At 51.0% G+C, this 26,374-nt stretch overlaps 14 protein-coding genes across 14 annotated transcripts; 8 read left to right on the top strand and 6 right to left on the bottom strand.

Moving 5' to 3' along the window:
• Window positions 1-497: 497 nt before the first annotated feature.
• Window positions 498-1,559, top strand: CC1G_13211 (hypothetical protein; the record flags this gene model as incomplete). Its single annotated transcript, XM_001828579.2, has 3 exons — window positions 498-597; window positions 656-1,144; window positions 1,201-1,559. 3 exons carry the CDS (start codon window positions 498-500, stop codon window positions 1,557-1,559), a joined length of 948 nt encoding a protein of 315 aa, XP_001828631.2.
• Window positions 1,560-1,859: 300 nt separating this feature from the next.
• Window positions 1,860-2,282, top strand: CC1G_13212 (COX19; the record flags this gene model as incomplete). Its single annotated transcript, XM_001828580.1, has 3 exons — window positions 1,860-1,950; window positions 2,005-2,104; window positions 2,156-2,282. The coding sequence occupies 3 exons, from the start codon at window positions 1,860-1,862 to the stop codon at window positions 2,280-2,282; spliced, it is 318 nt and encodes a 105-aa protein (XP_001828632.1).
• A 621-nt stretch (window positions 2,283-2,903) lies between these two features.
• CC1G_13213 (glycerophosphoryl diester phosphodiesterase) lies at window positions 2,904-4,437 on the top strand (the record flags this gene model as incomplete). The annotated part of the gene is made up of 7 exons (XM_001828581.2): window positions 2,904-2,972; window positions 3,024-3,236; window positions 3,291-3,359; window positions 3,592-3,795; window positions 3,851-3,930; window positions 3,991-4,210; window positions 4,270-4,437. The coding sequence occupies 7 exons, from the start codon at window positions 2,904-2,906 to the stop codon at window positions 4,435-4,437; spliced, it is 1,023 nt and encodes a 340-aa protein (XP_001828633.2).
• Window positions 4,438-4,663: 226 nt separating this feature from the next.
• CC1G_10506 (ubiquinol-cytochrome c reductase iron-sulfur subunit) lies at window positions 4,664-5,782 on the top strand. Its single transcript, XM_001828582.2, has 3 exons — window positions 4,664-4,924; window positions 4,991-5,506; window positions 5,571-5,782. Exons 1-3 carry the CDS (start codon window positions 4,702-4,704, stop codon window positions 5,660-5,662), a joined length of 831 nt encoding a protein of 276 aa, XP_001828634.2. The 5' UTR covers window positions 4,664-4,701; the 3' UTR covers window positions 5,663-5,782.
• Window positions 5,783-5,882: 100 nt separating this feature from the next.
• CC1G_10507 (hypothetical protein) lies at window positions 5,883-6,932 on the top strand. Its single transcript, XM_001828583.2, has 6 exons — window positions 5,883-6,033; window positions 6,085-6,108; window positions 6,159-6,182; window positions 6,233-6,458; window positions 6,510-6,570; window positions 6,625-6,932. The coding sequence occupies exons 1-6, from the start codon at window positions 5,937-5,939 to the stop codon at window positions 6,763-6,765; spliced, it is 573 nt and encodes a 190-aa protein (XP_001828635.2). The 5' UTR covers window positions 5,883-5,936; the 3' UTR covers window positions 6,766-6,932.
• Window positions 6,871-7,856, bottom strand: CC1G_10508 (small nuclear ribonucleoprotein polypeptide A). Its single transcript, XM_001828584.2, has 4 exons — window positions 7,759-7,856; window positions 7,667-7,707; window positions 7,276-7,611; window positions 6,871-7,207 (listed from the first exon to the last, which is right to left on the bottom strand). Exons 1-4 carry the CDS (start codon window positions 7,835-7,837, stop codon window positions 6,926-6,928), a joined length of 738 nt encoding a protein of 245 aa, XP_001828636.1. The 5' UTR covers window positions 7,838-7,856; the 3' UTR covers window positions 6,871-6,925.
• Window positions 7,857-7,986: 130 nt separating this feature from the next.
• Window positions 7,987-10,590, top strand: CC1G_10509 (inositol/phosphatidylinositol phosphatase; the record flags this gene model as incomplete). Its single annotated transcript, XM_001828585.1, has 13 exons — window positions 7,987-8,015; window positions 8,069-8,163; window positions 8,216-8,299; window positions 8,349-8,623; window positions 8,677-8,757; window positions 8,811-8,844; window positions 8,897-9,216; window positions 9,267-9,395; window positions 9,447-9,565; window positions 9,612-9,823; window positions 9,876-10,141; window positions 10,193-10,259; window positions 10,313-10,590. The coding sequence occupies 13 exons, from the start codon at window positions 7,987-7,989 to the stop codon at window positions 10,588-10,590; spliced, it is 1,989 nt and encodes a 662-aa protein (XP_001828637.1).
• A 272-nt stretch (window positions 10,591-10,862) lies between these two features.
• On the top strand, window positions 10,863-12,097 carry CC1G_10510 (hypothetical protein). The gene is made up of 5 exons (XM_001828586.2): window positions 10,863-11,008; window positions 11,067-11,278; window positions 11,362-11,514; window positions 11,573-11,713; window positions 11,774-12,097. The coding sequence occupies exons 1-5, from the start codon at window positions 10,873-10,875 to the stop codon at window positions 11,939-11,941; spliced, it is 810 nt and encodes a 269-aa protein (XP_001828638.1). The 5' UTR covers window positions 10,863-10,872; the 3' UTR covers window positions 11,942-12,097.
• A 189-nt stretch (window positions 12,098-12,286) lies between these two features.
• On the top strand, window positions 12,287-14,011 carry CC1G_10511 (chitin deacetylase; the record flags this gene model as incomplete). Its single annotated transcript, XM_001828587.2, has 5 exons — window positions 12,287-12,719; window positions 12,778-12,912; window positions 12,965-13,376; window positions 13,432-13,520; window positions 13,584-14,011. The coding sequence occupies 5 exons, from the start codon at window positions 12,287-12,289 to the stop codon at window positions 14,009-14,011; spliced, it is 1,497 nt and encodes a 498-aa protein (XP_001828639.2).
• A 250-nt stretch (window positions 14,012-14,261) lies between these two features.
• On the bottom strand, window positions 14,262-16,304 carry CC1G_10512 (hypothetical protein; the record flags this gene model as incomplete). Its single annotated transcript, XM_001828588.2, has 10 exons — window positions 14,262-14,424; window positions 14,475-14,563; window positions 14,622-14,634; window positions 14,687-14,804; window positions 14,865-14,888; window positions 14,942-14,951; window positions 15,014-15,369; window positions 15,431-15,450; window positions 15,961-16,145; window positions 16,200-16,304. The coding sequence occupies 10 exons, from the start codon at window positions 16,302-16,304 to the stop codon at window positions 14,262-14,264; spliced, it is 1,083 nt and encodes a 360-aa protein (XP_001828640.2).
• A 419-nt stretch (window positions 16,305-16,723) lies between these two features.
• On the bottom strand, window positions 16,724-21,373 carry CC1G_10513 (STE/STE11 protein kinase; the record flags this gene model as incomplete). The annotated part of the gene is made up of 7 exons (XM_001828589.2): window positions 16,724-16,844; window positions 16,873-16,961; window positions 17,012-17,281; window positions 17,333-17,474; window positions 17,535-17,793; window positions 17,846-20,789; window positions 20,843-21,373. 7 exons carry the CDS (start codon window positions 21,371-21,373, stop codon window positions 16,724-16,726), a joined length of 4,356 nt encoding a protein of 1,451 aa, XP_001828641.2.
• A 388-nt stretch (window positions 21,374-21,761) lies between these two features.
• On the bottom strand, window positions 21,762-22,528 carry CC1G_10514 (pg4; the record flags this gene model as incomplete). Its single annotated transcript, XM_001828590.1, has 2 exons — window positions 21,762-22,163; window positions 22,352-22,528. 2 exons carry the CDS (start codon window positions 22,526-22,528, stop codon window positions 21,762-21,764), a joined length of 579 nt encoding a protein of 192 aa, XP_001828642.1.
• Window positions 22,529-23,155: 627 nt separating this feature from the next.
• CC1G_13633 (dimethylaniline monooxygenase) lies at window positions 23,156-25,060 on the bottom strand (the record flags this gene model as incomplete). The annotated part of the gene is made up of 4 exons (XM_002912055.1): window positions 23,156-23,398; window positions 23,636-24,202; window positions 24,251-24,788; window positions 24,837-25,060. The coding sequence occupies 4 exons, from the start codon at window positions 25,058-25,060 to the stop codon at window positions 23,156-23,158; spliced, it is 1,572 nt and encodes a 523-aa protein (XP_002912101.1).
• A 226-nt stretch (window positions 25,061-25,286) lies between these two features.
• Window positions 25,287-26,096, bottom strand: CC1G_10515 (hypothetical protein; the record flags this gene model as incomplete). Its single annotated transcript, XM_001828591.1, has 3 exons — window positions 25,287-25,351; window positions 25,402-25,575; window positions 25,628-26,096. The coding sequence occupies 3 exons, from the start codon at window positions 26,094-26,096 to the stop codon at window positions 25,287-25,289; spliced, it is 708 nt and encodes a 235-aa protein (XP_001828643.1).
• Between the last annotated feature and the right edge of the window lie 278 nt (window positions 26,097-26,374).

A 26,374-nucleotide genomic window follows, 5' to 3' on the forward strand; every position in this document is an offset into this window, starting at 1 on the left:
AGTTACGGACGCGTGTTGGTGACGCGATTGGCAACACGTTGACGTATGTTTGACCTCCGACGGTCCGGCTCTTTTCTGCAACTCAACGTTAACTTTTTGTCGTCCTCGAAAGCTAACATGCGCAGCGAACCTCTTCAGCTAGCTTTGTTGCCTCTCGAATTTCTCCCTGCATGTCGCGTTTACACCTGTCTTAAGCCCAACCCTCGGCGGCAGTCGTTGGACCGGAAATAGAAATTGACAATTCGAGAAGCAGCTGTGGCGTATTACACGCCGCGATTGGCGCAATCTTGTGTCTCGATGGCGAATTAATGCTCTTACCTAGTGCACATCCACCTTGCACGGTGAAATGGCTGTATGGCGTCTGGTCAACGGTCTCTTCGGTGGTTATGCTTTTCCTCAAAAACGCGCTTGCAAGGGATATAAACCCACTGGACAAGCAAACGTCTGCCTCATCAAACGAACTCCAACGCTGGAGAAACCTGGTCTTTACTTTCGACATGGATCACGACCCTTCGCGCTCTGCTCAACGGAACCTCCAAAGGTCACGCTCCGAGGCCAGCCCGGGAGCTGCTCAATCTGGCGGCGCCAATAGGGTCAGTAAGTGTCTCTGTCTTTACTAAACATTACAATCCTGTTCCGAACTCAACACAGTTAGACGTACAGGATGCGGCTTTGCTTGCTCAATTCGCCGCCGCCGCTGGGACAGGATTAGATGTGAGCCACGGCTATGCCCACGGCGTTCCCTCCACGGGTTATCCTAATCTAGGGCCATCCCCCGGTTTTTATGGCAGCTTCTATCACCATGATAGCATGTCTCAGCCGACATCACTTCCACCCTTATCCTCACTTGATTACCCCTGGCCTCAGCTGGCTCCGCAGCAGCAGCACGACTTGAACCAATACAGTCACTCAATGGAGGCGGGTGCGATGGCATCTTCGGCCTCTACGTTCATTCCATCCCAATACCACCCTCCGCTTTCGATGCCTCACGATTCGCCCTCCCCTCCCGCCTCGGTTTCTGGTAGCTCCGTGCGATCTTCCGGCGGAGGACGTTCACGGTCGGGAACGAACACAGAAGACCTCACAGAAGCTGAAAGGGCTGCTATCGCGGAGGAGAAGCGCCGTCGAAATACAGCAGCCTCAGGTAAATATAGTCCCCAGTACTGTAATGAGATCAGGACTGATTGGCTCTTTGTCTAGCACGGTTTCGTATCAAGAAAAAACAGAAGACTATCAACCTCGAGCGATCAGTGTCAGACTTAACGGGTCGCGCAGAAGAGCTGGAGCGAGAGGTTGCTGACCTTAGGCGGGAAAACGGCTGGCTCAAGGAGATTGTCATGTTAAAGGGAACGCGTTTCGCTGCTCAAAGGATGGCGCTTAATCAAGCGGCAGCTTTGGCCGCCAATGGCCAGCTTGGGCCCGAGGGTGCATCTAGTGTAACCAATGGCGAAGGGTCGTATTACCATGGTGATGACGGAGACGAAGATTCTGGGTCGTCTGATGACGATAACGAAAGGACCTCGAAGGGAAAAGGAAAGGCAGGGTCTTCCAAACGTTGATTCGGACATTTTCTGCATTGCTTTCGGGAACTGCTTTGGGCTATTGCTTGCTTTTTGGGTGCTTTTGCTTTCTCTGTCGCATTGTATTCTATCACGCATATTTTTCTATCGCTTGTATTACCATTCTATCTATAGTAGACCTCATACCTGTATCGTGTCGATAAGAAGTTGGCGGACTCGATTGCTTTTTGATCGCATACTATTGCGTATTTTGATGGGATTCCCACGCTCATTCTAATTGCCGAGACCAACCGTCCCTTCCAAGTTCCAGTGTGCTTGTTTGGTTCCTCATTCGCAGCCATGTCATTTGGTCGACCCCCTTCAATCAACGTCGGTTTTCAAGTCACCGCTCCAGATAGAGGATCATTTCCCCTCGACCACTTTGGTGGGTGTAAATGCCTTTCGATGCTCTATTTGCTGACCCGTGAAAAAGGTGAATGTAAAGACAAGATGACTCTTTACATGAAGTGTCTTCGTGAAAATGGGAACGACTCTTCACCTTGCCGCACCCTGACCAGAGATTATCTCGACTGTCGCATGCAAAAGTAGGCCCAATTTTCTACCATTATGTCAGTGCGTATGACGTTGCTCTGCAGGGGACTCATGGAGAAGGACGAATGGAAGAACCTGGGACTGGCCAACCTCAAAGGAGACAAGACAGCGTCTGATTCAGCACCATCATCTCCTCCCGACTCTACGACCAATCCTCCGAATTCGAAATGAGAGGGCCATAGCCCAACGGCGTCGCGGAACACCCATGCCACGCTCATGATCCCATTCCGGTCGATACGGAAGCAAGTTTATGGTGGACATTTGCATATTTTGCCCGACATCCAGGCTGTTCTATCCACTTATCATTCCAAAGGAAGGCACCAACAGAAGCCCATACCGCGGCCACGATGTTCAACATCCTTCGGCATAGCGATGGTCGCGCGATACCCCTGCTAAGACGCGCGCCGTCCGTTCTCGGATGGAATAGCGCAGTTATCATTTGATTTTCAAGGGGTTTCTTCCGTGTCGTGTAGTCTAACACCCTTCCAATACTATTGGCACTTGCACGTTTGTATGTCCTCTGTATACTTCAAGGAGTGTCTGACAGGCTTCGAGCTTCTTTTCTCGGGCCTCGCGCTGTCTGTGACAGTTCTGTCTCGTTGAATGGCCTCTTCCACACACGTTCAACGGATGGCTTGTCGGTCCTTAGCATATGATACGGTTTCATTTTTTGATGACTTCGCACGTTTCCATCGCTTCGTGAACACCTGAACTACGCTGCAGATCCTCGGTCTGTATAAGTAGCTGCATGGGATGACCTTGCGCTCCCTAGTCTTTTCCTTTCTACGCACCATGCAGCTTTCAATTTTCGTCAAGGTCGCCCTCGTCGCTGCTGCGGCTGTGAACGCCAACGTTATCCCTGTTCGTCGTCAGCGGACATCTTATTTCGACATTCAGGTACAGGTTTTACAGCTGTCTTTACCACCTCGTCATGCTTATCGCTTTTTTGTTTGGAAAAAATCTAGGGACATCGTGGAAGCCGAGGAGAGACTGTCGAGAGTACCATCCCAGCCTTTGCATGGTATCTGCGAAGCGACTTTCGTGTTTGAACGTGTTCCTTACACCTTCTATAGGGCATTGCTGGACGGCGCCACTACACTCGAGCTGGACAATGGCATCACCAAGGTAAGCGCCCGATATTTCCCACCCTCCTTTTCCAGCACTGACATGCCCAAATAGGACGGTGTACCAGTCGTCTGGCATGACGAAGAGATTAGCGCTGAGAAGTGCAGGGACACGGCACCGGCGGTAGGTTTTAGTTCCCACGTCTTCTGCTTTTGTCTTGGTACTTATTGAAAATCCGTTGCCTACTTCCAGTTCAGGGGAGACCCAATGTTCCCTTACGTTGGCAAGCTCCTTGTCAACCTAACTCTGGCGCAAATCAAGACACTCGATTGCGGTTCCCAACGGTTGTCTGCTTATCGTATGTGATTCCGTGTCGCCCACCACTCCCAGCACTCATCGCAAGGCAGCCCTTCAGCTTACCTATGCCGGCGCCAAAATCCCCACATTGACTGAAGTCTTTGACTTCGCCCGATGTGTCGACTTTGAACGCCGTCTCAAATTTAATGTTGAATCTAAGATCAATCCCGTCTTCCAATCGAACACCAAGAGTGTCGACGAATTCGTGAACGCTCAGTACCGCGAGTTCTGGCGCAGTGGCTACCCTCTCGCACAGATCACCGTAAGTTCCAATTTGCACATAATTTTTCGAGGTGATCCCTGAAAGTGGTGTCCAGTACCAAAGCTTCGACTGGCGAACACTTGTCGCTATGAAGGCTCTTAACTCCAAGATGCCTACTGCTGCTTTGGCCGATCCGTGAGTACTAATTTCTCTCCAATACCTTTATAAAGGAGTTGTACTGAGCACGTAAACCAGTCAAACTACTACTCCCTATAACGGAGCCTATCCATTCCTTGCCGGACTTAACTTAGACAACTTCCCAGGAGACAATCTGGGCACCAAGGTCGCTAACGCTGCGAAACACATCAAGGCAGATGTTCTGTCCCCAAATGCTGGTACATTGGGCAACATGTATACTACGAAGGAGATGGTGAATGCTGCTCACCGACTTGGCATGACGGTTGTTCCCTGGACTGTAAGTGGCGCATTATTGAGAACTCCAAAAGGCCATGGCTCAACATGATTCCCCTTCAGGTCAACGATCTGAGCGTAGCAGACGCTCTCCTCGACATGGGTGTGGACGGAATTATCACCGACTTCCCTAGCAATATGCGCCGATTCGTCTCGCAGAAGGGTCGCTCTGTTGCACCTCTGTTTAATGAATGGTGGGTCAACGAGTGCCTCAAGCGCCATAACAAGTAGTGTACCATATATTGTATTTATTCTACTAATTATACCGCCCTATCGTTACAACTACACTTTGTGTGATTTGAGCGTGAACGTAGTACTTGAACCGAGCACAAGCTGTCTGCGCAGAGCCTGGATTTGATGGGATCGGGGTACATGGGGTTAAGGTTCGGCCGGCTTGGCCTGATGGGAACGGGACGGATCGGGACAACAAACTTTGGGTCTCTTGAAACTTGCGCGCCAGCATTGGCTGTACACTAAACGCTCTCCTCGTCGTCCATGGCGTCCTTCCAAGTCGTGAAAAAGGCGGTGTCGTTGGGGCCCGCCGTCCGTGCCTTGCCTAGCGGCGTCCCCCACGTTCCCTTACTCAACCTCGCAGCGCGAGCTCCCCACGACAACCACCACTATGACCCCCAGGCTCCTCGCACAGACGTCGCTCCTCGATGGGTGGGTGGCGCCAGCAAGGTTGGCACCCAACTCCTCTCCAAGACTGTCGCCTCTGGTACACGTTCATTTCAGTCTATTTCGGACTCTGGGTAGTGACACGGCCGTGCTCTGGTTTCCATAGCCCTCCCCACCGTCAACTTCCAACAGCGACTCATGCACACCTCCGCCGTCGTGAAGAACGCCAACGAGACTCCCGACTGGTCTGCATACCGAACCAACCCTGAGAACAGCCGTGCTCTGTCGTATTTCATGGTTGGCTCCATGGGTGTCATCTCTGCGTCTGCTGCAAAATCATCCGTTTCGGAATTCCTCCAAACGATGGCCGCCTCCGCCGACGTTCTCGCTCTTGCAAAGGTGGAGGTCGACTTGGCTTCCATCCCCGAGGGCAAGAACGTCATCATTAAATGGCGTGGCAAGCCCGTCTTCATTCGACACCGAACTCAGAGTGAAATCGAGGAGGCCCGTGCCATTGACTGGAAGTCTCTCCGTGATCCCGAATCCGACGACGCCCGAGTGAAGAAGCCTGAGTGGTTGGTCATGCTTGGTGTCTGCACCCACCTTGGTTGTGTCCCCATTGGCGAGGCTGGTGACTATGGAGGATGGTTCTGCCCTTGCCACGGTTCCCATTATGACATCTGTGAGTTTTTGGTTGTCCTAGTCATTCTCCGCATCGCCGTCGCTCATCCAGTTTCCCCTTACAGCTGGCCGTATCCGCAAGGGTCCCGCTCCCACCAACTTGGAAGTCCCTCAGTACGAACTCAACGAGGCGGACAACAAGCTCGTCATTGGTTAATCACATTATATTGCACTCATCTCGGTTTAAATATTCTGTCCCCACGAATACCTAGAGCCCTATACATACAGACAATCCTTTCAAAACGGTTGGCAGATCACTAGAGAGTAATGACAGCCGTTGTAATTCTTCATTGAAGGCAATTGCCGGTCGGACAGGGAGCGTGTAAGAGCACCGAGTAGCGAGGGATATGTCGTAACTGAAGCTTCAACCTAAACCTACACCTTGTTCCCCCTTCACAGTCGCCAAAACGATTTACTTACCGTTAAACGATATGCCCCACAATGAGCTCCTCACGTTAAGTTCGTTAAAGGAGCTCGTCAACCTCAACGGGCTATACCTCGCAGGCTTTGGGTGGTTATTTGGAATGTGTGAGTAAACGAGGATAGTTGGAATTGTTCAATGTGCTCAACGTATACTAGCTGTTTGGGTGACTTTCTTTGGAGGCTAGTTCAAGTATTCGTTGACGTACCATTGCTTAACCTCGTCTGCACAGGCGTGATTGCGTTTAGGACCCTCCGTGAGTAGTGAACGTTGCGCAGGCACAACAGGCAGCTGAGACCTCCATAGCGAGACAACAGTTTGGCGCTCTCCAGCACAAGACTTTCCCAGTTTATTTCACCCAGTCTATCGCTCTTTCCGCTGCCCTGTTGAGCATTTGGATCTCCAAGCACCCCAGCGTGCTCGCGAACCTCCACCAACCAAGACTCGCCGATGTTGCCCAGGCGTATGCACTCGCTACAGTTATCTTGGCGCAGGGGTCCAACCTCTTTGTGGTTGGCCCTTGGACCAGCAAGTGAGTGCTTGGAGCTTATACTGCGACAAACTTGCGCTCATCGTTGGGAAGGGTAATGTTTAAGCGCCACAAATTGGAGAAGGAGGAAGGAGTTCAGTACAATGATCCCAAGGTCTGTATAGCATGCATTTAATGTCCGGTGTTCTGCACCTAATACTCGCACTAGGCATCTGCCCAGATGAAAGCTTTAACCAAGCAGTTTGGAGCACTCCACGGCGTTAGTTCCTTGTTCAACTTGCTGGCGGTGATTGCACTAGGCCTGCACGGTCTCTGGCTTGGAAATGCTACCTCCCTGAGCAATATCTAAGCAAGAAGGTATATCTTTCGCCTTGTATGTTGTACTTGAGATCCCATATATCGTACCTTGATTGGATAGCTGCCGCTCTCTGGTGTACAATTGTCGATGGCGTTGAGCGTGAATATGATTGTACAGTATTACATCGAAAGATTAACAAACGAAGAGAATTTCAAGCGCCTACGGAATCCAAGTCTGGGAGGTAGCCTTCCCGTAGGCTTCTCTCCAAGCGTCGCACTTCTTCTATCGAGGTGGCCTTTGCGATAGCGGCCTTGACCTTCTCTTGATCGGCCTTCGACATCAATCGACCGGCCTTGACTGGGGCTGCCTTGGGCTCATCGATAGTGAGGCTGAGTTTGCCTGTGGTGGTAGTGACGGTTGTTGAAATGGTGGTCGCAAGAGCAGTAGGCAGCTTGTCGGCAGTCAGGAATAATGACTTGGCTGCGTTTCGTTCCTGTGAAACCAGCACGTAGGGTGTTATTACCCAGGAACGATAGATGGACAGGACGCAAATGAGCGCACCTTGTCACGAATCTTCTGGAAATCGAGAACGCGGAGACTAGGGATTCTGTATGCAAGCCATTCGCGGTAGTATTTTTTCTCTTGGACGGGATTGCCGACCAGGGAGAGGAAGGTCAGGTGTTTGAGTTCCTTCAAGGGCTCGAGATCTCCCAGTTCGGAAATGTTGTTGTTGGTGAGGACTAGCAGAGTCAGGTTAGGGACGGAAAGGTGAATCGAAGGCGATATCGTTTGTATTCTGTTGTTCGCAAGCAGGAGGGTTCGTAAGCGCCTGAGGAGGGGCAGATTGCCCAATGTAATGATAGCATTATCTGTAAAATCTATAGCATCGTGTTGATCCTAGACCAAAGAGATAGGTTTGACAGTGGAGAGATGATATTAATGAAGAACATACCCTAGTAACACCCAGGTTTTCGATTGCAGGGATTTTAAAGCCTGTCAGTTGGATGTTGTGAGCGAATTGAAGGGAGGCGAGGTTGTACTTACCTCGAAGGTCGAGTTCTCTTTCCTTAACAGCGTTGATGTACGATTGCGCCTGCGCTAGAAGCTCTGGAGTGAGCTTCATTGTGTCGACTACGCGTCTTTGGCAGATCCAGGGTCGAGTGCTGCAGCCCCGTTCGAACCGAGTTCAGACTCAGATCAACGCGTCTTTCGCACACCGCCGCCTTGCCACCTGCCTCCATACACCTTCCCCTCGTTTCACCTCCTGCAATCATGATTCCTTTGTACCACCGTCTCACTCTGTATGCTTTAATTCTCTCAAAATCTAATTCTATACTGAACATGTCTCCTACAGCTACTCGGATAATGACACGTACATATTTGTCCCAGAGGGCACAGATGCCAGGAATCTGACAGTCCACCGTTCGTCTGGGGATATTGTGCTCAATGGTGAGCGCTTTTCAATTACCAAATGGCTATGTTCTTAATCGACGCAATGAAGAGCCCCAGACACCCCTCCCAGCCTCAGCTCGCCGCTCTGGCAAAACAGTCTATGGAATTATGGGCCTCATCTCCCTCTCGCTATGTGAGGCTCAATTCTGGCTACACCCTAGCAGCTGACTGAATTTCGATAGCCGACTACATTATCGTCATTACTGGAAGGGACCTATTATCAAGACTAATGGGACATGATATCTACCGCGCAACCAACTTTGAAGTCCTTCCTTTACGCCCCGGCATCTCTGTTGACCAGCCGCCTCACGTCGTCGAAACCAATTTCCTCTCCCTCCTCAACTCGCACCTGCACAGCGGCAACTTCCTCTTCTCCTACGATTGGGATCTGACCACTCGACTTCAAGTCCAATATCACCGGGCTGCGGAGTCGGAGGGCAAGGCCTTGTGGGAGCTTGTAAGCGGACAGCCTTGCTTTTGCCCCCCGTTAACAATCTGATTTTGGTGCAGGCAGATGACCGTTTCTTCTGGAATCGTTTTTTGCAAACTCGTTTTATTGATTCGGCCACTGCATCGTCCGACCCGTCAGCAGTGCGTGAACCTGGTCTTCCAACTAGCAACGTGTCGCTGACGCTTTGACATAGTGGGCTTCGTACATCCTACCGGTCCTGTACGGAAGTGAGTTTGAGTCGCGACCCGTGGACGTTCCGATGCTAAACCTTCTAATTAGCCTTTGATTTGCGACCCATGTTCCTGCATGGGAGGCATATGCAGCTCTGCCTCATCAGTCGACGCTCGCGTTACCGTGCAGGCACTCGTTATTTCCGTCGCGGAATCGACAATGACGGCAACGTCGCCAACTACAATGAAACGGAACAAATCCTACTAGTTGAAGCTTCCGCGGCCTCCGCAGCTTCAGCCAACCCAGAGTCAAGATACTCTTCCAAGTTCAGCTTCGTCCAGATCCGTGGAAGCGTCCCCTTGTTCTGGTCGGAAATCAACACTTTGAAATATAAGCCAGACCTCCAAATCATGGAAGTCCCTCAAACGGTTAGTCCGTTTATTAGCCCCCCTTTGCCATACCTTACGGTGTTACCTAGAGAGACGCTCTCCGCAAGCATTTGGACACCCAAGTCAATACGTACGGCCCTGTCAAATTGGTCAACTTGATCAATCAAAAGGGACACGAAAAGCCAGTCAAAGATGCCTACGAGCGTTACATGGCTGAGGTATTTGAATCATTTGGCCTTGTCAGCGACAATTCTGACTTTGTTTTCCAGCTTGACCGACCTGACATCCAATACCAATACTTTGACTTCCACGCCGAATGCAGGAAGATGCGTTGGGATCGAATCAGCGTCTTGATTGACAAAATCAAAGACGACCTCGAGAAGCAAAGGTAGGCTAAGATACCATCCGTTTCACCCTTACTAACCAGGGCCTAGTTACTTTGCCTGCCAAGTCAACGATGATGTTCAGGTGAACGACCAGACTGGCGTCATCCGAACGAACTGCATGGACAACTTGGATCGCACGAATGTTGTACAGGCGACCATTGCCAAATACATGTTGAACAGGCAGTTGGTGGAACTAGGCATCCTCGCTCCCGGTGCTGGCATTGACGACTATGAAGCCGTCAGCAAGGACTTCAGAGAGAGTAAGCTCCCTTCGATGTCGTTCCGTTGACTTTGCTAATTTTTTTCTTTCAGTGTGGGCTGACCATGCGGATGCTATCTCGGCCGCTTACGGTGGTTCAGGAGCTTTGAAATCTGACTTCACGAGAACAAACAAGCGGACTCGCAAGGGTATGCTTGAGGATGGCGTCAAGTCTGTGACGCGATACCTCAAGAACAACTTCTTCGACGGTACCAAACAGGATGCCTTTGACTTGGTCACTGGCACCTGGGTACCCGGGAAGAGTCCTTCAGCGTCTCTGTTCTTGGTGGCGGACCGTAGGCCTCTGATTATTCGATCGGTGGGTGAAGCCATACACTCTTTCGTCCCCCAGACTAACCATATTGGATAGATGCCTGCTGCTGCCTATTTCTCGCTATTCATGATCTGCGCTGGCATGACTCTGCCTCGATCGTCTGGTACGCATTCCGTCAATATTCCTTCCAATCATCATGCTCACTTGAATCCTTAGACTATTCCCTCTTCTATTACTTCCTGCTCTGGTTTACCGTCTTCACCGCCGCTATGACCTTTATCCTCATTCACGGTATCGATTACGTCGCATGGCCGAGGTTGAACCCCTTGACGGATATCATCTATTACAATGGACCGGGATTCCGTTCTGCGCGCAACGGTATGGGATGGGCTGGTTCCCATTCTCAGACGGGCAAGAAAGCTCTCTGGGGATCTAATGGCAAGGTTCTCACCGACGAAGTCGAGCTTGGAGGTTTGAAGAAACGGGTGGATTAGAGTCATTGGAATTTTCCTTCTCACTATATCACTATTTATTAGACATACAGGGATCCCTCGACTACATACTCTGCGTATAATTGGTTGATTATTTTATGCACCACATTCTCGGATTTAGTTCTCACATGCTACGTTCGTCGGTTGCTTTGTTGAATAGGTGCTGTGATGGCGCTTTTAGCACTGACAAATTCGCGGAGTTGCAACCTTGTGTATTACCCACACAAATTTTCGGGTTAACCACTTCTTTCTTTTCCTCTTCCTTGCACAACTACCACTATCGACATGACCAAGGGCACGAAACGCGCGTCTCCTGGCGCTGAGGAGGAGAAGAACCCCTTGAATGTTGAACTCAGCGAAGAGGATGCCAAAAAGCTTGAGGGGATCCAGCGCGAACAGGCGAAGATGGACTTGTTCATTGGTATTGCTCTTCTCTAGGGTTTGTCTGTCTGCTATCATACTAAACCCCTGACATCTAGAGCGCGAAACCCAGTCTAAAATGTACCCAGTGTACGAGAAGCGCCGGGCAATTGTGAAGACGATCCCCAACTTCTGGCCTGTTGCGTTGTTGAACCATGGCATGGTCGCCTTCCATGCCCAACACAACGCTGACCAGACCGCCCTCAGCTACCTTGAGGATCTCTGGGTGACGAGAGACCCTCAGGACCACCGTTGCTTCACCTTGGAATTCGTGAGTAGCTTATTTCATCTCCCACCCCCAATCCGGGCGGTGTGGTGAACATTCATGCTGATCCGCGGCTATCTGTACTACAGCACTTCAAGGAGAACCAATTCTTCTCCAACACCGTGTTGAAGAAGGAGTATAAATACGCTCCCCCCGCTTCTGCCGCCGACGACAAGCCTGATGAAAATGGTATCACTGACGCGATGTTGGATTTTGCTTGGGGAGAGCATGTCAAAATTACTGTGAGTAGCTTGGCATAGGGCTGCCGTGATAGAGTGGGGAAACTAAACGTTTGGGCAGGGCACCAAAATTGACTGGAAGAGCGAGGACAAAGCCTTGACCAAGTCTTACCCTCGTGAATCTGGAGATGAGGACGACGAGCTTCCCGCTGAGGCAGGCAGCTTCTTCAACTTCTTCGAGCACGATGACGACCCCTTCGATGTACGTGGACCTTCAAGCATCTGTACTAGTGACAAATGACTGACTAGTTTATTCTCGTAGATTGGCCCTGCTATTGGCAACGAAGTCTTCCCTGACGCCATCAGCTACTTCTTGGGCAACGTTGACTCTGACTCCGAAATTGATTCTGAAGAGGAAGAAGAGGACGATGATGATGACGCTGAAGAGATCGATCTCGAGAAGCCTCGTCCCAAGAAACAAAAGGTCTAAAGCTAGACTGACCCTCCTGTCCGCTTTCCTTCACTAACTGTTATTTGTTTGCTTTACTATATCACTCACGTTGTTGTATAAAGGTGTATCTGGCTTTCTTTGAACTATTTCCCGTCTCCGCGATGAAATCTAATGACATACATGTATTTTCAAATCACCCGACCACGCGATCGCAGCCGTCCAGTCATTGCAATGCGGCAGACAGTATTTACGAAGCCGCCACAAGGCAGTCTTCTATTATTAGGTCGCCCCAGCCCAGGCTGATGATTAAGAGACGTGGTTATTTTACCTCAAATCACGAAGCGGGCGAGAGGTTGGGTTCGTACTCTCTCCTTTTCGCCGTCGATGCGGGCTGTTATACTCTCAAGCTTGCTTTCCCTTTCCCCCGCAATCCTTGTCGCCACAGCACGCGAAAGCGGCGCTAATTGGCAAGCGCGTCAAAACCATGCGCTTGAGGCTCGCCAGGATCCCGCTGGGGTGGCAGACGATGCAGCGGTGTCGACTTCATTGCCGGCTTCAAACCCTGTCGCTGCACCGACCCCAGTGAATAGCGGTCTGGTGATTGCACCCCCAGCGACCACGCCGGTGGGTTCAGTGTCGGCCCCAGGCGTGGCCCCGACGACCTATAGTTTCTCCTTACAAGCTACCAACCCAACCGCCGTGCCGCTTTCAATGATTACAGCGGCTCAATCCAGCTTTCCAACTCGCCCCCTCGCCTCGACGGCAACCGCAGGAGCTAAACCCTCCTTCATCCCCGGTGCCCCAGACTTGCCAGACGGTATGTGACCCCAAACCCAACCTTAACTGTCTTCAGATTCTTAAACACTCCTTTACAGCGTCTTTACTTCTTCCCATCAATTATCCAGTGATGGATGCTCCCCCACCGACGGATTCACCTGAAGTCCAGCAATGGAAACAGGACGTAGCCAATTCTGGGATCACTATACCCGACTTTGCACCTACGATACCAGGTTAGTCCGTTCGGGTGACTGGAATTGGTGATCATACTGGACATCCCCACAGGTGGCTGCGCCTTTAATCAAGCGATTGCGACTGATCCCAACCGATGCTGGTGGACCTGTACTGGGTGCACCCGTGACGCAGACATCACCCAGTGCCCTAAACCTATGCAATGGGGGCTGACCTACGACGACGGCCCTGGTTTCTACACCTCTAATCTCTTGCAGTACCTCGACGAAAAGAAACTCAAATCGACTTTCTTCGTCGTGGGCTCGCGTGCCATCCAGTTCCCTCGTATCCTCCAGACTCAATATCTGGGTGAACACCAAATTGCCGTGCACACTTGGAGCCACACCCCACTCACCACGCAGACCAATGACCAGATCATCGCCGAGTTGGGTTGGACGAAGAAAATCATCAAGGATGCCCTGGGAGTCACACCCAATATGATGAGACCTCCCTTCGGTGACATCGAGTACGTTTGTGAATCCCGATGAAGAGTCGATGCTCACTGGCACCTTGTCTCCTAGCGATCGAGTTCGAGCAATCTCTATCGCCATGGGCTTAACTCCTGTCATTTGGACGCGCACTAGTCCAGTCTCTACTTTCGACACCGATGGTACGTCCAGTCTGTCGTCTCGTCGTCTTTCGATGGTTTCTGATCTCTTGAAATTGCTTCTAGATTTCAACATCCACAACGGCGTGACCCCCGTCTCAAAGGTGCTACAGAACTGGCAAAACATCCTCTCCAGTGCGCAAGGATTGGATCACGGATTCATCGTCCTCGAGCATGACCTCTTCCAGGAATCAGTCGAGGTCGCCACTGGTTACATCCTTCCTGATGCCCTCGCGCACAACCCCCCTTTCAGCATCCAGCCTGTCGTCCAATGCCTGGGCAGGTCAATGGGCGATGCGTACATCGAAACCAATAATAACAAGACCAATCCTCCTCCAGGGACTTCCGGAGGAAGTAACGCGCAGGATGGGGACTCGGACTCTGGTTTCGCTGGCCGACAGTTTGAACTACAGATGAATCCTACCACGCTAGGTGGTATGATTATAGGCATCTCTGGCTTCGCTGTCGGATTTCTTGCGATGCTTCGAGTTTAGTCGGACCGATGTTGCGACTCCTTTTACGTCTGAACATAGATCCCTGCGACCCGTCCCCGTTACTCTTACGCAACTTCTATCCTCGTTCTTCGATATACCGGACAGTTCTTTATAATCATGCTGTTGTTTTTGCCCCTCGGCCACTGTACAATATTTTAGGATTGCCTATCCGTTCAGTGATATTCCCTCTCGAAATACATCATATACTCGCATCATGTACACAACCCAGCAGATCTTCAAAACCCATGCATCAATGTGTCCCCTGTTCTTGGCTTCGCTCCTTGCTCCTACCCTCGAGTACCTGCCGCTTCCATTCGGCGGGGTTCAACGCTTCGACTACGTCTTTTGCCGTCTCTTTCCCAGCCTTTGTTACCTGGGCTTGCTTCTTCTTGGCCCTGGCCAAGTGTTCGACTCTGAATGGCACGCCTTAGCTTTATCTAGTGGGCATGTCATTCCTACTTACCCTCGAAGAATAGCTTCTTCTTTGCCAATGTGTACTCTGCTCATATCCACCCCGCGTTCCTTGAGAACATGAATGAACTGACGGAAATGCTACGAAGCCTGAAGTTAACGGGCTTCACTAGGCGATCGCGCGGTCGTCGTTACTTACGTCCACCGATGTTCTGTGATTTCCGTGTTCAACGAGCACAAGGACAGTCTAAAGGCAAAACGCACCTGTAATGTCCGGAAAGAGGTGATAGGTTGTATATTTGGCCATCCTTCACTTTAATGAGCCCTGCGGATGTAGCCAAACCTCCCGCCAGAAACGAAGAATGTTGGAAGTTCCCCGTCTCTGTTGGATGAAATTATCAGCCTCTTGGCCTTTCCAGTGCACCATGGACGAGCACAGTACCTTTAATTCCGACGAATATATTAACTGCAACAGACGTTAACGCGGCCATAGTTTTACATTATTTCTAGTCGACTCACAGTTTCGATCCTGGGATTTGCACCCGTTAAAGGTGAACAACCGGATAATAGGAGGCCACTGATCCGACTTACCGAAACATACATCCAAGTATTCCTCTCCACAGTCTTCCTCAGCAACCGTTCGACAGTCCCCTTCAGTGTGAATCGACTCCATAGACACCATGACCAGGAGTGTTTAGCCTTTGTTTTACCGCTGGTGTAATGCGTATCAGCGGCGTCCCGGTTTCGTTGGTCCGTGTCGTTTTCGTTCGCGAGAGCGAGGCTTCCGGACGCTGGCTCAACGCCGGTTGGGACATCATGATGTTCTGGTATAATTCCAGAGCCATCACCGGCATCCTTCCAGTGTCCAGCCGTGGTGTCGACCAATTGGTTGTTCTTCGCCCAGCGGAGCCGTCCCTCTTTGTCGATGTTGACGAGATAGTTCAAGCCTAGACAGATTTCATTTCCAGTAAGGTTTATATTCCAGGATGAAAATAAACATCACCGTACGCTGTTCCGCAGATAGATATCTGGCATCAAAGAATGAGTATGCCCTCACGACTGGGACCGGAAGACCCACTGTATTCGCTATATATTTTTTGCAAAACAGTTAGCTCACCATACACACAACTTGGACGGGTCGTCACCTCTTCTTCAAGTCGTTCTCTTGGACATTCATCCAGAGAGAGCTCTTTACCTCCACCACGGTCTAGCCTGCAAGGTTACTTGAATTAGTTGAAGAGCCTTCCACCACATGGTTTTTTGCGGGCCTGACCAATGGAAGAAGTTGTCCGTTGTGTCGTCCTCCAACCATTTCTGGTGATAATACTGAATATCTGAAGTCAGTATCGTCAATCAATAGACTCCGGGAACGCACACCTTCACTAGCCGAGAAAGACAGAAGTTTATAGGTAAACAAGAGATGGTTTCACGGGAAGGAATGTAGTGGTTCAAGACCTACGATTCGATCCATATCTGTGTTTCCTAAAGCCACAGGAAGCATGAAGTTTGCTCTATACACCCGCAATGGTAGAACTTACCCATCAACCAACTCTAGCCAATGTTGCTTTTCCAGTTCCTTGCTTTCTAGGTTCTTCGAGTCAACGTGAACGCCTTCGTCTCCGAGGACAGAGTCATGGTCTTGCATCCTTCCAATCAAAAACGTGGCCCTCTTCCACCGACGGCGCGGTGAGTTTCGTCCGTCCAACGCATCCTCCCTTTCAATCTATCGAGCGTATAAATTGGCACTAACGCTCCCAAACGACAATTGGGCACAGACCTTGAACTTGGCATTTGTCACTGCGTCATCCCACCTCGCTCCGGGATTTAGATATTTCTCCTTGGCCTCGTTGTTCCGACTTCTCCACAATCTTTTAATGGACATTGCCGCTGCAGTCCGAGCTTCATCGTTCGTTTCCTTGCTTGAACTGGAAGCGCCCATCGCTCCGTCGAGGTTTGAATGTGGGGAGAGGAAGAGTCAAATTAGTGTGACGTCATAGGTCCTCTCTGCTACGGTACCATGGTTCACTCCTTCCATCAAAACAAACTCAAATGCAATTTTGGCTTTGCGATTAGTACGACAGCATTGCGAGACTGGTAGGTAGAGATCCGATAGTAATGCCAACTGGGAAGGGACGAATTGTAAATGGAAGAAAACTGGAAAGCAGAGTGGTTATAAGGGCTGTTGCGAGTGTCAGGAGCGAGGAAAACTTTTGAAAACAATGGCAAAATGGGAAAAGATATTGTGGGAGAAAAATGATACATGTAAGTGAAGATTGCAGTGAGCGAAAAAGGGTGCGAAAACTAATCGGAGGTAAACGAAGTAAAAGTCCAGCCCGGTGGAAGCTCGAGGTATGGGTGAAGGCGAAGCTCTGCCGCGGGTGGTCGTTCATCGGGATTGCTGCAAGCGCCATCAGTCATGAAGCTAAACAGGGAGAAAAGAGAGCCCTTACATAGCGAAACACTTCCGCCTGAAATCATCTCCCAACTCAGACAACACAACATCGTCAGGAACGGGAGGCGGTAGCTTGGCCTCGTACAGCTGTACAGCAACGTCAGAATCGATTCAATTCGGTCACCTCGATCGCATACCTTGAACATGACCGTTACCATCTCCTGTCCAGTCCAAGGTCTTCGCCCACCCCACATTTCCAGCACTACACAACCGACACTCCAGATATCGATCTTGAAATTGTAGCCCTTCTTCTGCGTATTAATTACCTCTGGAGCCATCCAAAATACGGTTCCCTGCATAGCAGTAAAGGCACCTCCATGCAGATCGTCCGTTCGTTTCGAGATACCGAAATCAGATATTTTGCATATTCCTGTCATTTCCACAAGTATGTTGTCTGCCTTGAGATCCTAGGGGGAGTGTCAAACGCCAATGATCGAGAATACGGATCGAAAACGTACTCGGTGAAGAATCCCTTTAGAATGCAAATACTCGAGCCCGCTCAGAATTTGACCAGTGAAAGACTTCGTAACGTTCTCTGAGAATTTGCCATGTTTATGAAGGCAACTTCCAATAGAGCCACCAGGCACATATTCCAGAAAGCTTGAAAGGAAAAGGCGATGAGCGACGTGACGAAAGAGGTGTTCCAAGGAAATATCTTACATGCTCAAGTTCGCCGGTGTCTCCTCGAAGCCCAAATACTGGACAATATGGGGATGGTCTAAATCTTTCAGCGTCTCACTTTCCAACTTCAACGCCTGCACAACTGTATTCTGACGCGAATCATTTCGATCACTCGGCGTTTGTGGAAGCTCCACTTGCTTGACTGCGATCATCTCTCCCGTGGTCGCGTTGAGGGCAAGATACACCCGACCGTAGGTGCCTTTGCCAATCAACTCTCCTCGTACCCACTTGAATGTGGCTAAAAAGGGAACGGTTAGGCCCATTTGGGGTAAATTCTGCATGAGACTTACGAGGCGAGCCTGCACTGGACGGTGATTCGGGAATCGTAGACGATGTCCTCACTTGCATCGTGGTCACTTCTTCCAACTTGCTACCCCACATCTTCGTATTCCTCTTCCTCAGCATCGCGTTCTGACCATACGGCGCTGGATCCACCCGGGACGTTTGGTCATTCATCTTCCTCTTCTGCTCTTGAGCAACAATGCGAATACTCTTCTTGTGTCGCCTATGAGGATGCTGTGGCATTATTACGGTAGCATTGGCAGACACTGGAGTAGGGATCGCAGTCGTCGGCTCTGGATTCGTGGGCGAATTGCCACCAGAATTTGCTTCGATGACTAGCTTGTCGAGATCATGTTCGGGGAAGAACTCTTCTAGACGGTCGTAAACATCTTCGGGCGGAGGTCGAGGGGCCCAGTCGTCATCGCCGTCAGCAAACCCACTAACGCGATGGTCCCTATGTTGCTGATTGCCCGGAGGGAACCTCTGTGGTGGAGGGAGCTGGTATTGGGACGAGGGTCCGCCGTTCTGGTAGCCTTGCGATTGTGATGCGGAAGGATTTGGCCGTTCCTCTCGAACTTTGTCTGCCGGGTCTGGTGTCGATGGGAGGTCGGTTCGCAGCTTGGTAAGTTCTGGACGGGCTGATGGAGGACGGTCCTGGTAGGGTTTGATCCAGGTACCACCGCTACCTTCATAATCCGATTCGTCTGAGGACGACAAATCGTTAACAGCCATCGAAGTCTCGCTCGCTGACACCGGTAGGCGATCACTAGACATAAGCGCGTTCATGTTATTCAACAACGCTGCCAACTGCGTCTTGTCGTCCTCTCGGATTGTCTTCTCCGAATCGACACTGCTAACATTCGAGATGTACGTAGCGTTACCGCTGTCCGACGCGGGCGATGAAGGTTCAATGACGAGAGGCATCTTTCCAGCAGGACTGGACTTGCAGCTGACTGGACTGATAGGCGTCCGTGGAGGGGTGGAATTGGAAGTTTCAGGTCCGCTTGGAACGTCTGAAGACCTGTCAGAATGTCCGCTATGGTGCAGCAGGGTTCGAGGTCCACCGATTCCATAAGAGCGGCTTGGAGACATCGTACCCCCGTATGACGGAGATTGGTTGCTTCGCTGAGAATATGTGGGTGATGTAGTATGATTGTCAGATGCCGAGAGCGGGCGAGGAGGATGATCACGGCCATACATATCACGGTTAGGTGACGTGAGGTTGGTCGACAAAGGGGTGGGCATATAAGGCGAGGGTTTGCCGTAAGACGGGAACCCAGATCGACTGTTGGCATCCGGAGATTGTGGATAATGTGAGCCTTGCACTGGCAAAGGCCGGATGGCACGAGGGGGTTCGTACGACTTTGGTACCCCAAAAGAACCCGCTGCCAAGTAAACGGGCTCACGGACTACAGGAGGGCGAGAGGGCAATTGAGGGTGTGGAGGCTTGATGGTCGGGGCCTTGCTACTGTTGTAAGAAAACTGCCGCAGGTTGTCCATACTTTTCCCTTTCCCAAGGGATTTCAACGGCACTGTAGACGAAGTTCCCTTAGGGTAAGAATCAGGAGGTTTAGAGTGGACAGCTTTCGGCAAGTATATCGGTTTGCTTGCAGACCGAGATGACGATGACCTGGATTCTGTGCTGGATGAGGGGAGAGACTGAGGTGGCTGCTTAGGTACTCTGGCAAACATTTGGGAGCGGTGACCACGAGATGAAGCCAACGTTTTGGTCGGCCAAATGGGTTCACCAGAACGAAGTGGCTCTGTGACGGGAATGTTTGTGTCTGGTGGGTTGATAAAAGTCCAGTCATTAGGATCCGTCGGCGTAGGCTTGCGATTTCGAGACAGCAAACTGAGATTGTCCCTGGATGGCTCCGCTCTGAGACGGGTTAAGGAAGCATCTCTCCTTCGGCGCTGCTGACTGGCGGCCTCAGCTTGTTCTGAGGCAATGAGCAGCTGTTCGCGCTCGGCCCCAGCGTCTGAGCCAGAACGTATATGTGCCAGGGGTGACAGTGATGAATTGGGTTCATCCAAGAAGTCCCCTCGCCGTGGGGAGCTCAACGGAGGCGGAGGAGGGGGAGCGGGCAATACCTGACCGTATTTATCGATGTAAGTCGATCGAGAAGCTGAAGGAAGATGAGGGCGGTCATGGAAGAATGTAGGCGGTGTCGGAGGTTTGGACACATGGCCTTGGGATATGGGCGAAGGAGGGTGAGGATAATTACTGTGGGATGCTGAAGGTGGCCCCAAAGGTGCTATTGGCAAAGGTCCATTTGGAGGTCGCCGGAGTGGCCCCGGGGAAGGTGGGGAGATGCCGGGGCCCGTGAGATGGGAACGACTTGAATGGTTTTGCTGCCTTGAGCTTTTACGAGAGTCGTCGGGATTGTCGAGGTCCGCATCGTACCCCAGCTCAGCCGGTTGCTCGCTTGAAACCGACGACACGCTCCCTTGTCGAGACCTTGGGCGGCGTCGGGGGCGAAGGGGGAGAATTGCAGGGTGAGTGGGCTGTTCCACGTATGGGAAGGGGAAGGGTGGGGGCATTTGTTGAGGTGGTGGAGGTATTTGCTCCTTCGTTGACCGCGAAACAAAGAATTTGAGGGTGCCTCTCGAATCACCTTGTCGTTGAACCAAATCCAACAACCGCTCGTCATTTAGAGGATCCCCAATCACGGAAGCCCCTATCTCCGTCAAATAGATGGAATAGCGGTTGAGGCCATCGAGAAGGTTTGTCTGGTGCCGCGTAAGGATTGAGGAAGACACTGCTGAGAAAGAATACGGTACCTTTGAAAGGATGGATTCTCTGATAGAGGTGGCATCCTTTGCCCCACTGACATCGACAATATTCAACCTTTCTGGATCGGCTTCGGTGGTCACACAGATTAGGATCTTGTCAGGATTTGGAAGGTTCGAATTCGAGGACACTGCGGAATCCGGGGTCGAAACGGAGGGCGACTATCGTGGCACATGAGCAATGTCAAAAACGTAAGGAATGGTTAAAAGCTCACCGTTCTCGGTCTACGGGCAGCACTGGCTTCGACGGGCGTTCGGGGAGTGCTCCCGTGCCGCCAGTTGCGGAGGTTTGTCAACATGTTTGTAACGGTCCCGCCGCGAGCAGAGGTCTGGTGAACATCGGGATAGTGTCGATCGTTGATGGGAAGGGCTTCGTGAAGTGGGTGGACGGGTTTGGCTGGAATGGTCGGCGGTGAAGCAAGTGGCAGGGAAACGCCTGGGGTTGGGGGCGGTGGGGTGGACTCATCGGCCGCATGTGAACTCAGGCTGGACGGGGACGACAGGGATGGCCTGTGGTTATGATCCTGCACGTAGCTGGAACCCAGATCTGTTCTCAAAGCTGGTGGATGGTGGTCGTAGGGGTCGGTTGGAGGAGGCTTTGAGTGATAAGGAGCCGAATAGTGGTAAGAGTTGAAGATCGGAGGCTTGTCATTGTCGTCGTCGCTGTCGTTTTCAGAGTCGGAGCCCCGGTTTGCGACGAAGTACTTGCGGCCGTGTATCTTGCCATTTCTGACGTCCTCCGACATAGGGACAAGGAGCTGTCAAGACCGCCGTGGGGAATGTGAGGCCGTTGCGGTGGACGTTGTGTCCAGTGGTGGTGATGGTCAAGAAGAAAGAGAGGAAAGCGGATTCGTGTCGTGCCACAGGACGTTGGACAATGAGCTGGACGGGTGTCGACAACGAGGACGGGTTGATTGGAGTTGCCGTCGTCGTTGACGCCAGAAGAAAACAAGCAACTGAGAAGAAAGGTGAAGGGGTGTCCTGCTTACTTAACCCTCACTCAAAGTCAGGAACACTCCAATGGAAAAACAACCCACACGTTGCTGTCTGCTAACGTTAAACGGGTCCATTTGTCTGCCGACGACAACACAATTATACAATGTACATATTTTACATACAGTTGGGTATTATGATTTAAAGTCGAGGTTGAACTTGCATCTCTACCTTGGGAAACTCTGCCTTCTCCTCCAACAAAGTCTCGCCCCAGCAGAGCAGCTTAAGCAGTCCCACCAATTTCACTTCTTTCCCTTGGCTCAGGCTCTCCAGAATCGCCGCGTTCACCTCTCCGGCAGTCTTCATTCTTTGTGCAGGTGATAGCAGCTCGGCAATCGCGGGCGGCGCATTCGGCGCAGTCTCAAAGGCCAGAAGCGACATCGTGCGCTCTAGTTCGGACAGAAACTCTGGGGACTCTTCACCTCGTGGTGCAAGCTCTTCTTGCGCAAAATGCAACGCTTCATCAATCCTTCCGGCGCGTATGTATTCGATAAGCTTCTGCTGCTGCAATCGAAAGTATAGCGCAGGATTGGTGTCCAGGATCTAAACAGAAAGTGGGGCATCAGCGGACTATTCGTCGATAGAAAAAGATAACAGTGTTGAAGATCATATTGAAGACTGAAGTTTTGGTGTTAAGTATCATCACCGACCTTGCGGCCTGAGAATGGTGCATGAAAGGTATAATCCTTTCGCCAACAAAAAGGCGACGGAGAAAAGGGCAGGCAGCTTACCTCGGGGTTAAGGTCGTTAACTCGGGTTATAGCGTCCTCGACATCCCCTCGTTGTAGGGCTTCGCGAATGACCATTCGACTCTCGATGCTCTCGAAGTCGATGGTTGGTGCAAGATTGGCTTCCTGACTGAACTCCTCTGCAGCAGCCTTGTACCCCTCGATCACAAGGTAATCCATAATGAGTTGGTTGAGCTCCCTAGGGTAAACAAGACATCTGGTTAGCACCGGAAATTTTTCTCCCAAAGCAAAAAAGAGAAAATTATCAGATAATACATGCAATTTTTTGGCTCTACAGTGCCGAAGCTCAGAGAGATTCCCATTTGTTTTTTCATCGTGTCAAAGACAAGTGAGAAGTGGGGTATACTCACTCTTTCGATATGTCGACTTCATGAAGGCGCCTATCCCAATCTTCCTTTTTGATAACAGGTTTCGGGGGCTAGGTCAGCGTTGGGATGAGCGACCATTGCTTCACAGCAGAAGAAAGGATGTACTAACCATAGGGAACGGAATTGAGGTGAAACCAACTTTATATAGCGCGGAAAAATGTCGCTTTAGGGCAGGTCGATTTGTTATTCCCACGCTTACTCGACGACGTGGGCGCATGCGACTCGGACTAAACCGCTCTAGATTCGGGAATGCACTTTGCAGGGGAGTGGCCTTATAGGTGGTAGGATTATACGAAAAAGGAGCTATACTAACTATTTAGGTGGAAAGCGAAGCGAACAAATCGAAAGGGCTGACGCCTCCTGGATACTCCGATAAGCACGCCCCGCCACGGACACATGTTTAGGTGACCCTATGTTCCTAGCCCCCAATCACCAAATCATGCACAAAAGGGATCCCCCTTTCCTCCTCGTATTGTTGTTGCCAAGAGTTAACACGCGACATAAGTTCAGACCAATTCTCCTCGGTTTCAACCCCTTCCAGCCATTTTCCCACTTCTCCCAATGTTTCGATCCTCTTCCATCCGCGCTTGAGGTACGCGTAACTAAAGATATCCCTTCTCCATCGCTCCACATAGGGTTTCCCGTCATCGGGCATGGCTCCCTGAAAAGTGTATGTTAATGGGCACAAGAAAATTTAACGGAGAGGAATCCTGTCCAAGAAGGGACCGTATACAACGTGGACTTCCAAATGGAAGACGAGGTGAAAACCGTTGCGGCTTGAAGGGCCGAGATTTCATGTATAAGTACTTGTCAAGGGACAGAAAGCGTGTATACGCGTGAAGAAACGCGTGAAGGTCGTGAAGGTCCAGGGACACGAGATGAGCACCTGAAAACGCACCTTTTCCTTCAAGAATTTCACCAGGGAATCTTGATAATCACTTGGACTCTCGTCGAGCATTGCGTGACCAAATGTGTAGGGGTCATAACCATGGCGTCGCTGCTGTTCTTCACGTTGTGTCAAATCTTTGAGGAGTTCCTTCCTGTCGGGAAGAATCGATGGGTTGACGATCGCGTGGGCTACGAATAAGCTTTGAGCGATGTCGGACGGGCAATTGGCGATCCTAGTAGGCAATCCAATGAATGCAAGGGCATTGGTCGGATGCTCGGGGCTGAGTGAGAGGATGTGCCGATGAAGGGGGAAGATGTATCGTAGATTCGTGGTCAAGGTTCCGGACGAACTGGAGTTCGAAGTGGTCTGGGGGTCCACAGTGATGACCCCACCGGCTTCCAGGAACGGTTTCCTTTGGACATAGCCGGTAGCGAGCAAAACGGAATCGATGTCGGAGAGCTCAGTCCCATCCACGAACACGACACTATTAGGTGTAAAATGCGATACATCCGGGACGACGACGACCTCATCACTTCCAGGAGGAAGGATCACTTCGTGCCGGGCAGATAGATAAGTCTGATTAAAGGCGTTAGAGAAGAAGACCCCAGGTGCTGCAATACTCACCCTCTGCGTGTAGTTAACGGTTTGGACAGCGGCGTCTTGGGCGCTTGCAGCACTGCCAATGATGAGCAGAACCCGACCCGTATACTTTACAGGACTTCGGTAGTAGACAGAATGCGTGATTTCTCTGCGATCCCCGCGTGCAGAAATGCCTTTTAGCCACTCTTTCTGTCCTGGCCAGCTGAGCGTTCGAGGAATATGGTGGTTTCCAGAGGCGACAATGAGGTGGTTGGCTGTCGAAATATGCGTTCTGTTTGCGCGGTCGGACACTGTAATGTTCCAGAGTCCGTCTTGACCATCCCCGACCCATTCTGCACGAATCACAGTATGATGGAACTTGATATGCGGTAGAAGATTGTGGTGAGAAGCATAACGGGAGTGATACGCTCGGATATGTTCATGACTTGGGTAAAGAGGCGTCCCGGGAGGGAATGGGAAGCTCGGGTACGTCATAGAGGGGACGGGTGTATTTGTGTGCAACAGTGGATATAATGGACTAAACGGTATCTTGGGGGGTTGCACGGGGTGCGGGTCGGGGAGCCTGAGGGGCGCTTCAGCTAAATCACAAAGCGGCTGAACGAGGACGTACCAAACGCCTGCAACGTCTTCTCGCTGCTCGTAGAGAACTATATCCCATGATTCGCGTATTTCAGGAGGCAAATCCAGAAGGGTCTTTAGGGACGCAAGTCCTGCACTACCTGCTCCTATTATGGCGATGGACTTGGAAGCGTCATGCTGTGACTGTAGACCTGGGGACCACTGTGCAGAAGTGAACCCGAGCACAAAACGAACAACTTGGAGGATAGAGACCATGTCAGAGGTGTGAGAGAAGAGGTACTTGGTTGCAGCCGCTCTAGATGTAAACCGGCAGTGGTAGGTTCGCTAAGACATCTGAAGGCATGCCATTGCTGCTCGAGATTGCGTCATTAAACAGGCATACCAAATACATCGTTAGAAGGAGGTAAAGGCTGTGTGTAATGCACAGGAGGTAGTTATCGAGCACCAGGATGACAAAACGGGCGGGTGCACGTCCATACATTTACGCCTTGGAGACTATACCACCTGATTTAATCATATTGAAGAACTCGTCCTTATCTACAGTTGCTGTAGGTTGTTATTAGAATCTGTTTGGACGGGGTATTGTGGTTACTCACTCTCCTTCCCTCTCCCAATCACATTGTCCTTCTTCTTGCCCTTCTTCTTCCCTTTCTCCTCAAACTGGGGTGCAGGCAGCCTTGGTTTGCCGGTACCCTTTGAAGCCTTGGCCTCCTCTGCTACTGCTGCAACAGTAGCCTGCGATTGTTGAATCGCATTGAACAATTTCACGACTGAAACAGTACAATTAATGCTTGGCGAGACATGACATGGACGGTGGCATACCTCCACGCTGGGCCACTTTGCGGAGCGCACGCTCGCTCTCTCCGCCCCACCCGCCAATGACATCCTTTATCCTCCGGTTGTCTTCCTTTTCCTTCCTCTCTATTTGGAGGGCCCTTTTCGCTTTCAATTCGAGTTTTGAGTCTTGCTGTTTCCTTGCTATTGAAGGTTTTAGCGATAGAGGAAGTGATGAAGGTGCTTCTGTCTGGAGTAGATTCTGCAGCGTCGTCCCGAACGTCGACGGGGCGGTAGCGCGAATTTTTCGTTTCATCGTTTTCTTGGATTTTTGTCTTTTGAGATCTTCAATCTCCTCCGCTGTATCCATCCCACTGTCATCGCTATTCTCGTCCCCAGAATGCTCTTCCGCAGAACTCGCAACTGAAGCACCTGACAAGGAGGCTTCGTCGGCCGAACTGTGGTCAGTGGCAGATTCCTCGTCGTCTGAAAGTTTTCTGCGTTTCGCAGGAGGCATGTTGTTGGTCGAAGTGTTGGAGGGATGAGTCAAGCTTGAGAGAGCCAAATTTGTGTGTGAAGGCAATCACTTCAGCCAATTGATCGCGGCGTTCATAAACCACCATCGTCGCAACCACAATCTGCTGTCTGCTGGACCGGACTGGTTCCCCATCTTGTTTCTATTCAAGCGCCTCAGAATCTACATGGCTAAAGTCTAGATCTAATTTCCTTGATTTCCCTTCTCCAAAGGTTCATCAGATCGTGGCGGTTTCAGTTGCACCGACTTTGGAGGACGTT

This window comes from Coprinopsis cinerea, assembly GCF_000182895.1.
Source record: "Coprinopsis cinerea okayama7#130 chromosome 1 map unlocalized cont3.1, whole genome shotgun sequence".
Classification (NCBI taxonomy): Eukaryota; Fungi; Basidiomycota; class Agaricomycetes; order Agaricales; family Psathyrellaceae; genus Coprinopsis; species Coprinopsis cinerea.

Bases quoted from the DNA above. Each gene is read 5' to 3' on its own strand.
- CC1G_10507 (XM_001828583.2), top strand. From the start codon at position 5,937: ATGCCCCACAATGAGCTCCTCACGTTAAGTTCGTTAAAGGAGCTCGTC. The intron at 6,109-6,158 runs GCTAGTTCAAGT...TCGTCTGCACAG, and splicing joins TTGGGTGACTTTCTTTGGAG to GCGTGATTGCGTTTAGGACC. The intron at 6,571-6,624 runs GTCTGTATAGCA...TACTCGCACTAG, and splicing joins TTCAGTACAATGATCCCAAG to GCATCTGCCCAGATGAAAGC.
- CC1G_10510 (XM_001828586.2), top strand. From the start codon at position 10,873: ATGACCAAGGGCACGAAACGCGCGTCTCCTGGCGCTGAGGAGGAGAAG. The intron at 11,009-11,066 runs GTATTGCTCTTC...CCTGACATCTAG, and splicing joins GAAGATGGACTTGTTCATTG to AGCGCGAAACCCAGTCTAAA. The intron at 11,279-11,361 runs GTGAGTAGCTTA...TCTGTACTACAG, and splicing joins GTTGCTTCACCTTGGAATTC to CACTTCAAGGAGAACCAATT.
- CC1G_10506 (XM_001828582.2), top strand. From the start codon at position 4,702: ATGGCGTCCTTCCAAGTCGTGAAAAAGGCGGTGTCGTTGGGGCCCGCC. The intron at 4,925-4,990 runs GTACACGTTCAT...TGGTTTCCATAG, and splicing joins CTCCAAGACTGTCGCCTCTG to CCCTCCCCACCGTCAACTTC. The intron at 5,507-5,570 runs GTGAGTTTTTGG...TTCCCCTTACAG, and splicing joins CGGTTCCCATTATGACATCT to CTGGCCGTATCCGCAAGGGT.
- CC1G_10508 (XM_001828584.2), bottom strand. From the start codon at position 7,837: ATGAAGCTCACTCCAGAGCTTCTAGCGCAGGCGCAATCGTACATCAAC. The intron at 7,708-7,758 runs GTAAGTACAACC...TCCAACTGACAG, and splicing joins AAGAGAACTCGACCTTCGAG to GCTTTAAAATCCCTGCAATC. The intron at 7,208-7,275 runs GTGCGCTCATTT...CTGGTTTCACAG, and splicing joins TCCAGAAGATTCGTGACAAG to GAACGAAACGCAGCCAAGTC.